Here is a 12,427-nt window from a genome sequence, read left to right on the forward strand (position 1 = left end):
GTCATTATAATCCGTAATTATGTCCCCTCTGGATGCAACAAATTCCTCGTTTCTAATGGGTTTGAATGTTTTTGTCTCGTCGCTCCGGCCAGGACACGGCATCAGAGTATGGTAAGGGGCGTAACATTTCCGTCACACGCTTGAGGTATTCGGCCAATCACAACGCACTGGATAGCTGGCCAATCAGAGCACACCTCGCTTTTCAGACCGATGAGCTTTGTAAAAATCGACGCATTTCAGAAAGGCGGGGCATAGAGGAGAAACAATAATGTACAGTATGTGGAAAATAATGTGTTTTTTTAACCTTAAACAGCATAAACACATTTCATTGCACCAAATACACAAAATAATGTTTTTTTTCAGCAACATCATATGACCCCTTTAAAGCATGCTATCTGAAAAGTATTAATTTATATTAAAAAAAAAACGTTTTGAACTGTAGTGCAAGTCTGTCACACAAACAAATACTGTAAATTGTATTTAGACTTGGAATATAGTATACTTTGTTCTGACAAGAGGCTGATCGGTTGGTGGCCCGGTTCTCTCTGGCTCTGAAGTGCTTTTGAGAGCTGCAGATGAGGGATTTGCTATAGTCACAGCAAATCTGTCTGATATTAGTGTGGGTGAGAGGTGGCATTTCCCCCACACTTCCTGTCCCTGTGTACGAGGAGGCTGGCATTTCACACGAGTGGAAATATGCAATCATTGCTTGAGAGGATGGCTAATCGGATTGCCCTGTTTGAGACAAGAGTGTCTTTTATTACGTCCATGTAAAAGCAGATGGAAAGCATTTCATTGTCTGTGTGAGAGTTGACTCGTTCAGTATTTGAAATGTAAACTCTGAGTGCCAGTCGGATATTTTCCCAGGTGTCTTTTCCTCTGTTTTTATAGTCGGTGAGTCAGTGGGCAAGTGTGAGTCAGTTTGAAATGCTGAAGGAAGCTACTTATTTAGATGATTCCTGGAAACCTTTTAGATCTGTCATTGTGGACACAATGTAATCTCAGGACAGTCTCGGTTACAATCAGTCATTATTATTACTGCGTTTATGGAAGCCACCAAAAATACAGTAAAAACAGTAATATTTGAAATTATTAGAGCATATTAAAATGATTTCTGAAGAATCAAGTGACAATGAAGACTGGAGTAATGACTGCTCAAAATTTAGCTTTGCCATCACAGGTATAAATAAAGTATTAAAAGATATTAAAATAAGAAACCGTTATGTAAGTTTGCAATAATATTTAAATATTTCTGTTTTACTGTATTTTTGATCAAATAAATGCAGCCATGGTAAGCATATGAGTATATATTACAAATTAATTATTGTTTAGTTATTTTAATTTCATGGTTTCATTTTAACAAGCTTCCTTACCATTATATGAATTATATTAAAGGAATGGTTGACACAAAATGAAAATCCTGTCATGATTTGCTATCATTTTAAGACAAAAACAAAATGTTGACACTAATCATCCCTTAATTGCAATTAATGATTCTTTTCCCCCCCCACAAATATGCACCTGGGTATTTCTTTCACTCTCCTATCACTCTTTAATAAAATCTCAATGTGTTCTCAATTCTAATTATCCAACAGTGATTTCAAATTAAATACACTCCCTATAGTTTATCTAATCATATCTTGTTACACCGATTTTTTTGGGTTGCTGTATCCTTACGTCACACCGCAGGGCACCCTCTCTCACAAAATCACCCCCTTCAGCCATCAAAAATCACCTAAAATAACAAAAACTACCCTAAAATCACTTCCCCATCTACTCGTCGTTCTGCTTTCTGGCTGAACCTGTCCTTCCATTTGCCCTCATTTCCCCTCTCCCACTGGCCCAAAACAGGGCGATTGCCTGCCCCATCTAAAAGCAGCTGTTATTGTCCAGCAGAGCTCCCAGCCCCGACGAACAAGAGCACAAACGGTCACAGGCGTTGAGGACACCATGGTAATATCCACATGTTGTACATTTGTGCTCTCCTGTGTTCTTGGTTCTTCTCCTTCTTACTTTTATTTATTTAGTGTTTGTGTTTATTGAGATGTGATTAAGTATATTCATTATTATTAATATAATTAAATTTGTATTACTTTTGATAATTTAATTTATATTTATAAATTCATAATTTGTTTTAATTAAATGTATCCATTTTTATTAGGAGTGTTCTTTATAGATGGCACCTCATTTCACTTTTTTCATTTTACAACAGTTCTTTAATGTGGTATTGATGTAAAATATTGTGAGTTAATTAATTAATTAATTAATTTTCCCCTTATTAAGATAATTAAGAGTATTAATTATTGTTATTTGAAATTAATTTAATTAATTAATTATTATTAATTGTATTATAATATAATAATTTAATATAATTTAATTTATTATTATGTTATTAATTTAAATTTATAAATGTATACTTTTTAAAATAATTTAAATGAACCATTTTTTATTAGGAGCTATCTTTATTGGTGGCACATCTCATTTCATAAATATTTTCTCTCTTTTATTTTATGCCAATTTTTGAGTGTGTGTATGACTATAAATTTAGAAATTGTCAGGGATCGGTTTACACCCCAGCATGTCCATCTTCACCTTGCATATAAATCCACCCAGACATATTTATCGGATGCATTTCAAATGTGTCCATAATACTATTAAAACATGTCACCTTGTGTGGAGTGTGTTTTGAACGTTGTGTTGCTTAGGTGTTCTTATGTGTTTGTGAAAATGTGTCAGTGTTCTGGTTTTAAGTGTACAATATTCCCACTCTCATCATATTGAATGTCATATCAGTTAACAAGGCTTCCCATACAGAAATGACCCTGATATAAAATCTAAACAGATTCATTTATTGTAGCAGAACTGACAGTGATACAGATTTTAATATCACAGAGTCTCTTCTTTGTTTTGTAAATATGCAAACTTTTCGTTTAACTTTGATCAGTTTCCATCGGCCTCCTACGCCTTGACCACACCAGGCCTTCCGCCAGGCTGGGAGGAACGCAAAGACCCCAAGGGACGAACATACTTCGTCAACCACAACAACCGTAGCACCACCTGGACTCGGCCCATTCTGCAGGTACAGTATTCTAGCATAGCCTAGCTAAAGCTAACGGAGGTCTGTTTTTCATCCAAGCGTCTTCCATGACTCTTCTCTACGTTCCTTCTTTATTGGCCCATGTTTTTTTACTACTGCGTCAGTCTCATTTTCTTTCCGTTGTTCTGCCTTTATCTGTTTGCTTCCATGTTCTTGTGTACTTGTCCCATCACAATGTCTGTTATTTGTTTTCTGTCGTGTTTTTTCTTGATCTATTTATTGCCACTCTGGTTCCTCTTGATCTACATCTTATCTTTCTGGTCCGTGTGGTAGTAAACTCTCTATTCTTCATCCTTCGTATGATTCTCTCCATTTCTTTCTTTCTTTTTTTTATAACGGACCACATAAAAAGGCTTATTTATCTGATCTCCAATCTTTTAACGTTCTTAATGTATTCTGTAGTCATTTATAAACCAGACAGACCTTCATGTTTGTCCCCACAATCAAATTAAACCTTACAATTATTGATTAGTTTAATACGCCTTCATTTCCTACAGTATTGTATACATGGTGCATTCAGGACCTCTTTTAAACCATGAATGCAGTCTGACTAGGGTCAGTGTTGGATGGCGTACCCTTGGACAAGACGGTGTGGTGACTAGCTAGCTCATCCTTTTCTTTGACCAGCAGCACACTGAAGATGGAGCCAGTACCTCAGCTGCGGCAGCAGGGGGCGCTACAGCAGCCACAACCCCCGCTTCCACCCCTTCCTCCTCCAGCGGCCATCTAAGCGAACCACAAGTGCGCAGACCCCGTAGCCTCAGTTCCCCCACCGTCACTCTCTCTACCCCACTAGAGGTGAGAATATCCGCCTTTCCCTCTATTTCGTCCCCTAACTTCCTTCTTTCCATTTACTTTGCCCCGCCAACTGATTCCAGTCCATCTATTAAAGGGATAGTTAACCCAAAAATGGAAAATCTGTCATCATTTACTCACCCTCCACTTGCTCCAAAACTGTACGAGTTTCTTTCTTCTGTTGAACACAAAAGAATTTTTTTGGGTTGCTGTATCCTTACGTCACACCGCAGGGCACCCTCTCTCACAAAATCACCCCCTTCAGCCATCAAAAATCACCTAAAATAACAAAAACTACCCTAAAATCACTTCCCCATCTACTCGTCGTTCTGCTTTCTGGCTGAACCTGTCCTTCCATTTGCCCTCATTTCCCCTCTCCCACTGGCCCAAAACAGGGCGATTGCCTGCCCCATCTAAAAGCAGCTGTTATTGTCCAGCAGAGCTCCCAGCCCCGACGAACAAGAGCACAAACGGTCACAGGCGTTGAGGACACCATGGTAATATCCACATGTTGTACATTTGTGCTCTCCTGTGTTCTTGGTTCTTCTCCTTCTTACTTTTATTTATTTAGTGTTTGTGTTTATTGAGATGTGATTAAGTATATTCATTATTATTAATATAATTAAATTTGTATTACTTTTGATAATTTAATTTATATTTATAAATTCATAATTTGTTTTAATTAAATGTATCCATTTTTATTAGGAGTGTTCTTTATAGATGGCACCTCATTTCACTTTTTTCATTTTACAACAGTTCTTTAATGTGGTATTGATGTAAAATATTGTGAGTTAATTAATTAATTAATTAATTTTCCCCTTATTAAGATAATTAAGAGTATTAATTATTGTTATTTGAAATTAATTTAATTAATTAATTATTATTAATTGTATTATAATATAATAATTTAATATAATTTAATTTATTATTATGTTATTAATTTAAATTTATAAATGTATACTTTTTAAAATAATTTAAATGAACCATTTTTTATTAGGAGCTATCTTTATTGGTGGCACATCTCATTTCATAAATATTTTCTCTCTTTTATTTTATGCCAATTTTTGAGTGTGTGTATGACTATAAATTTAGAAATTGTCAGGGATCGGTTTACACCCCAGCATGTCCATCTTCACCTTGCATATAAATCCACCCAGACATATTTATCGGATGCATTTCAAATGTGTCCATAATACTATTAAAACATGTCACCTTGTGTGGAGTGTGTTTTGAACGTTGTGTTGCTTAGGTGTTCTTATGTGTTTGTGAAAATGTGTCAGTGTTCTGGTTTTAAGTGTACAATATTCCCACTCTCATCATATTGAATGTCATATCAGTTAACAAGGCTTCCCATACAGAAATGACCCTGATATAAAATCTAAACAGATTCATTTATTGTAGCAGAACTGACAGTGATACAGATTTTAATATCACAGAGTCTCTTCTTTGTTTTGTAAATATGCAAACTTTTCGTTTAACTTTGATCAGTTTCCATCGGCCTCCTACGCCTTGACCACACCAGGCCTTCCGCCAGGCTGGGAGGAACGCAAAGACCCCAAGGGACGAACATACTTCGTCAACCACAACAACCGTAGCACCACCTGGACTCGGCCCATTCTGCAGGTACAGTATTCTAGCATAGCCTAGCTAAAGCTAACGGAGGTCTGTTTTTCATCCAAGCGTCTTCCATGACTCTTCTCTACGTTCCTTCTTTATTGGCCCATGTTTTTTTACTACTGCGTCAGTCTCATTTTCTTTCCGTTGTTCTGCCTTTATCTGTTTGCTTCCATGTTCTTGTGTACTTGTCCCATCACAATGTCTGTTATTTGTTTTCTGTCGTGTTTTTTCTTGATCTATTTATTGCCACTCTGGTTCCTCTTGATCTACATCTTATCTTTCTGGTCCGTGTGGTAGTAAACTCTCTATTCTTCATCCTTCGTATGATTCTCTCCATTTCTTTCTTTCTTTTTTTTATAACGGACCACATAAAAAGGCTTATTTATCTGATCTCCAATCTTTTAACGTTCTTAATGTATTCTGTAGTCATTTATAAACCAGACAGACCTTCATGTTTGTCCCCACAATCAAATTAAACCTTACAATTATTGATTAGTTTAATACGCCTTCATTTCCTACAGTATTGTATACATGGTGCATTCAGGACCTCTTTTAAACCATGAATGCAGTCTGACTAGGGTCAGTGTTGGATGGCGTACCCTTGGACAAGACGGTGTGGTGACTAGCTAGCTCATCCTTTTCTTTGACCAGCAGCACACTGAAGATGGAGCCAGTACCTCAGCTGCGGCAGCAGGGGGCGCTACAGCAGCCACAACCCCCGCTTCCACCCCTTCCTCCTCCAGCGGCCATCTAAGCGAACCACAAGTGCGCAGACCCCGTAGCCTCAGTTCCCCCACCGTCACTCTCTCTACCCCACTAGAGGTGAGAATATCCGCCTTTCCCTCTATTTCGTCCCCTAACTTCCTTCTTTCCATTTACTTTGCCCCGCCAACTGATTCCAGTCCATCTATTAAAGGGATAGTTAACCCAAAAATGGAAAATCTGTCATCATTTACTCACCCTCCACTTGCTCCAAAACTGTACGAGTTTCTTTCTTCTGTTGAACACAAAAGAAGACATTTCGAAGAATGCTGGTAAGCAAACAGTTGACGGTAACCATTGACTTCCATAGTATTTTTTCCATACTATGGAAGTCAATGGCTACCAGCAACTGTCTGGTTACCAACATTCTTCAAAATGTCGTCTTTTGTGTTCAACAGAAGAAAGAAACTCATACAGTTTTGGAACAACTTAATTCTTCTTCTTCTTGTGATGACAGTTAACCGTTTGATTCTTCTCAAACAGTCTTGGTTGTTATTAACCAGTATTTTGTTTAATTTCTTTGTATTTTTATACAGTGTTTCTGACAAGCGTTACAGATTTTTTTTTAATCTATATTATTTACAATACTGCTCAAAAGTTTGGGGTCTGTAAAGTTTATTTTTCGTTTGATTGTTTTTGAAAGAAGTCTCTTATGATCACCAAGACTGTATTTACACTAAAAACAGTAATTTTGTTTAGCATTATTATGATTTAAAATACTATACTATTATTATGATTCAAAAAAACTGTTCTCTATTTTAATATTTTAAAATGTAATTAATTCCTGTGATCAAAGCTGAATTTTCAGCAGTCTTCAATTTCACATGATCCTTCTGAAATCTTCTGTTAACATTTTATAGATAATAATAGATATTAGAATTTCGGATCTTATATAGATTATAAATATTCTACACATAATTTTAAATATTTATAATATGTTAACATTATAAAGGTTTTTACTTCATCAAGTTATACTATGTTTGCTGATTAAGTGTTAATTTCTTGGGGGAAAAAGTTAACTGTTAAAAAAAAAGTTAATATATATTAACATTGTTTTCTTTTCTTTTTTGACATTTGTACTTACCATATTTTGCTTTGTTTGTTTTCCCCTGCAAATTAGTGACAACAGTGCCAGTCTTTGTTTTCCTCATATTTTCAATGTGTTGACTTAATGTGAGGAATTTTTATTATATGTGATGACACGTGCAGTTCTGAAGAAAAAAAGATTGCTTCTAGATAAACCTCTGAGGTAATAGTTGTTTGCGCAACGCTCAAGTTTCCTCCAGTTTGAGTGTCTTTGATTTGAATCGTGTCATTTACATAAGTGAGATTCAGTTTATCATTCGTGCAATTGACAAAGCCAGTTTTTCATCACATTTGGTGCTAGACAAGTGTCAATTTTAAACCGGGTTTCACACCTGTTTTGTTTCCATTGTGACAGTGCAGTGTAATATAATCACAATATCCACACTAGGAAATTAGAATCCCATTCTATGCACACTGCCACTGGCTTCTTTTAGGTATGAACAGCTGAGGCAAATGATTGGTTGTAGCCCTTGTATTATGCATGGATCAGTTTTAATATGAAAGTCTGATTTCCCAAAAACCAATTCAGTCAAGTGACCCATCTGCTCCAGACCTTTCAGTTCAAGTTAATTGAATTCACTTCGATGCACAGTAAAAGAAAAAAAAAATCCAGTTATTTCCGCTTTGTGCTGCTCAGTCATTATTTTGTTCTCTTGCAGCTGCCAGCAAACTTGTTTTTGTTTTATAAAGCGTTTTGATAGAAAATGTCCAAACAGCCATACGTTCTTGAAAATACCTTCAGATTTTTGCAATACCCAAAGGGTTCTTTGTTAAATTCATTTTTTTGTATTTCACAGTTACAGTATGACCAACAATTAATTAAATGATCATCTACTACCCAGATATCAATATCCAAATTTTTTTTTTGCACATTATGGCATTATGAGATCAGGTATTTTTGCTTAAAGGGGTCATATGATGCGATTTCAAGTTTTCCTTTCTCTTTGGAGTGTTACAAGCTCTTGGTGCATAAAGAAGATCTGTAAAGTTGCAAAGACTAAAGTCTCAAATCCAAAGAGATATTCTTTATAAAAGTTAAGAGTCAACCACTGTTAAAATGTATATTTTTTGGTCATTTCGTCTCACAAAATGAAATGATTTCTACCATGCAATATTTAAATAGTTTAGTTAGATTTTCAATCTTAAGAATACAAAGGCGTACCACTAATTTTGTACTTTTTGGAGAAAAAAATTAATTTCACAAAAAAAAAAAAATGTATTTCACTTTTTTTCTTTCATTTTATTTCAATGAAATTATAGGTTTATGTACATTTTTAATAAAGAGAATTAAAAGTAAAGACATTTTTCCACAGCCCAATTTGCTTATATTTTTGCCATGGGTTTCGTCAATCTTTTTGTTTTTCTTCAAATAGGGGTGCACATAATGCACATAATGGGAATAGTATATACTGTCAGAATGTCAATTTTGCCTTTTTCATTTGTTTTATAAATTTTGTAAATTTATTCAAGATAAGATAAGACTTTGACGATACAAAAAAAAAAACTTCTTGAGATGTACTGTATTTGTAATCATCCCACAGACTTTCAGAAGTTTAGACCTTATTTGTGATGTTGAAATCTTCTCAAAGTTGAATTGAGCAGCTGTTGTGTGTATGAAGTTTTAATATGCTCATCAACATTTACATGTGCATGGAGGGAACAGGGCTTCTACCTCCACTTTGTACATTCGTATCAGTTGACGCCTCCTAAAATTTGGGTTGGGGCAGCTGTCCGTTTGCTTATCGTGAAACGTGCCAAAGTGTCACCATTGCCAAAAAGTAGTTTAACCTCTCAAACAGCCATGACTTCATAGTTTCCTTCTGTTCTCTTGCTCTAAATCCATGTCAGATCTTAAACCTACTTCTTATTTTGATTTTATAGTATATTGTTCTGAAATATATCCGTATATACCTACTAAATTTTTCCTATAACATGCTTTCGATTAATGTTATGACATGATTTTATTTTATTTATTATTATTATTTTTATATATTGTTATTTATTTGTGATGCTTTAGACTTGTGTAAGTACTGTTTTTACTGTTTGTTTTTATAAATGTATCGCACATTCTTTCCAGTGGTAATCGACAACAGGCCACATATGGTGTTTATAGAGCTCAAATTGTAATTTAATCCAGAATATTCCTTTGAAAATGGCAAACAATTTTATCTGCGATGTCTGACCTCAGCCAGAGCTAATATCCTCCGCTGTGAAGAATGACTTTGCTAATGGAATAAACAATAGCTCTTGTGGCTAATCTGCAGATGTTGGGGAATAAATGTCTTGTGTTCTCTCTCATAGCAATAATTGCTAATTACAGCCACACACTTCTGTGTAAAAAAACCTTGTAGCTAACAAAAAATGCATGGTGCTGTCTGGTGTGGTATTGATTAAAATCCCTCTTCTGTCCTTCTTGATTCTTTCTGTCATAGCTTGAGCTCAATATTTTAAACAGAACTATGGCTTCAGCGCATCTCTTAACCGAAGCATCACTCGCCACTTGAAACATTTTGCTGATAGTGTCACAGAAAGGTGACGACGGAAGGGTTTATGAGGTTGCTATAGAGGAAGCTAGTAGTGAAATAAAAAGAAAGAGATATCTTGTATCTGATCTTAGTACAGGGAAAACAATTCTTGACGATTGCTTGCATAAGAAGAGGGTTTTCTCTCAGTTATGCATTTGACATTGTATCGTACTGCTTGATATATAGTGACAGATCCTCACAGGACCAACAGACAATCTGTTTTGATTTTCTTATACTACCATTTTATGATGTGTCATACAAAATGTTACTGTTAATCATTATCTGCACTCAAGTAGTTTGAATATTTAAAAATAATACTGTTAAAACTTTTGGATTTTTAATATATGTAATAAAAATAATATTCCTATATTTATTATTAATGATGATATAATATTTTATTATAATATATAATAAATTATTATAATATAATTTATGATGCTGTAGATTAGTGGTTTTGGATGTGATTTTTTTATAGAATAGAATGATATATTTTATCTAGTATTATGTATAATAATATAATAATATTCCTCTTTATTATCAATTATAATATAATATTTAAGATTTTATAGTATTGTTTGTAATGCTGTAGACTTGTGGTTTTGCATTTGTAATATATTTGTAATATAATATATTAATTTGACTAATATTCCTCTACTCTTTGTTAATAGAATATTGAATATATAATATTATTTATGATACTGTAGACTTGTGGAACTGATGTTTTTACTGTTTGCTTTTACAAATTAAAAAACAAAAAAATTTATTTCTTAAAGGCACAATATGTAAGATTTTTTTATTAAAATATCCAAAAACCACTAGAACAGTGTTATATATTTTGCTGACTTGTGTACTTATATTATCCCAAATGTTTCGAAGAATGTTTAAATCCAGAGAAATAAGCAATTTTAACTAGTGACACGGACCGTGTCCATAGTGTCATTGTGTCGCCTGCCAATGACGTCATACACCCTCGATGTTTTGTTTTGTAGAAAACATGGAAACACCAAAGACGCTTTAATATGTTGTGCGTTTTAATAGACCGGTGACGACCGCACAGAGTAGCATTATAACAGAACTTTCAAATGTATCTAGTATGATAAAACAGTGCTGCTTTTTTCCCACATACGCACAACCGGAAGCAGCGGAAGCGGTCGACTGTGGCATAATAAAAGCTCCACTGCTTTCAAGCCGTGTGTCACGCTCGTTCAGCGGCCTCGTTTCGCTTCGACGGCTTTCAGCCTCACCCTGCTTCATTCTACTACGTTAATAAATCATTAGCTCATCCATGAACATGATTTCTGCCCGAGTCCCGTCCGATTGCATCGGCTGTGGGGATGAAGACGACAACTCCCATGATTCCACACTCAGTCACTGCCTATGCCTTTGTCTATTTGTTTATTTTGAATACGCGCCCTCTAGTGGCGAAAATTACATATTGTGCCTTTAAGTATAAAGTTTGTAAAACACTAAATAATATGGCTAAAATGAGTCACAAAAGTTTTGAGTGTTAATTTAGGAGCTGGATTAGTTGCTGAGAAGTATGTGAGGAAGAATAAAATGAAGGATGAGCAAGTAATGTAAAAATATGTAATAAATATTGGTAACACTTTATAATAACTTTCATTTATAAATCATTAACAAACATTATATAATGCTTAACAGATCATTGGTTAGTATACTCACATAGCTAGAAATATGAGATAATGTTCTTATTCATGTTTACTAATGAACCTAATGATTAACAGATGATTATTGAATGTAAATTGAAATGCTTACAAATGTCAGTAAACTTTCAGTTCATATGATCTTCATTCGTTGGTCTTTGTTGTGTAGACCTCTATTTACACATCTTAATAAATAATGTATTCATTATTTGTTCATGTTTTTGCAGTACCCAATCTAAAGTGGAAACTATTCATTATTTGCAAATGTTTATGAATGTTTACTAATCATTAATACCTTTATGAGCAGTCATCTCAATGGCAAAAAGCGTCCCGAAAGACCTGAATTTACCCTATTCACACATCTTTATTAATCATTTATTAATCATTTGTTTGTTTTTGCAGTAGCCAATCTAAAGTGGAAACCATTCATCATTTGTAAATGTTTCTAAACGATTATTAATCATTTAGTATCTTTATGGCCATTGGATTTTTAGCTGCTTGTAACAAGGTTTGTGTAAAGGGTGGCTGGTTAAATTTAGCTAAATGCTTACTAAAGACATAACAGATTGTAATTTTGGTGCAAAAAATGTTTTTATTGCCTTGACACTCACATTAGTATACTACTCTTCAGTTTATCATTAAATAGGATATTCCTTGAATCATAAATAAACAATTATCATACTTATAGTATTCAAATTGACCCCTTTACACTACCCTTAAACCTTTAACCAACCCGTAAACCTACCCAAACCACCAAACCTGTCCCTAACCTTACCCATATCACACCTCAGTAGCAGCAAAAGTGTTGTGCATTAACAAGCTTTTAATCATTTTATAACATCTGTTAAAATCATTTGTAGATTTTCAATAAGTGCTTGATC

At 34.5% G+C, this 12,427-nt stretch overlaps 1 protein-coding gene across 1 annotated transcript in view; it reads left to right on the plus strand.

Moving 5' to 3' along the window:
• The window catches only part of LOC107719078 (E3 ubiquitin-protein ligase NEDD4-like), an 81,880-nt gene that overhangs the window by 54,271 nt on the left and 15,182 nt on the right, over positions 1–12,427 (plus strand). Inside the window, exons 13-18 of the mRNA XM_016526397.1 lie at positions 1,894–1,953; positions 2,945–3,079; positions 3,725–3,895; positions 4,249–4,389; positions 5,381–5,515; positions 6,161–6,331. Coding sequence (XP_016381883.1) covers positions 1,894–1,953; positions 2,945–3,079; positions 3,725–3,895; positions 4,249–4,389; positions 5,381–5,515; positions 6,161–6,331 — 813 coding nt within the window. The remainder of the gene's footprint in view (positions 1–1,893; positions 1,954–2,944; positions 3,080–3,724; positions 3,896–4,248; positions 4,390–5,380; positions 5,516–6,160; positions 6,332–12,427) is intronic.

The sequence above is a fragment of the Sinocyclocheilus rhinocerous genome, unplaced genomic scaffold, assembly GCF_001515625.1.
Source record: "Sinocyclocheilus rhinocerous isolate Xijiao unplaced genomic scaffold, SAMN03320098_v1.1 scaffold663, whole genome shotgun sequence".
Taxonomy (NCBI): domain Eukaryota; kingdom Metazoa; phylum Chordata; class Actinopteri; order Cypriniformes; family Cyprinidae; genus Sinocyclocheilus; species Sinocyclocheilus rhinocerous.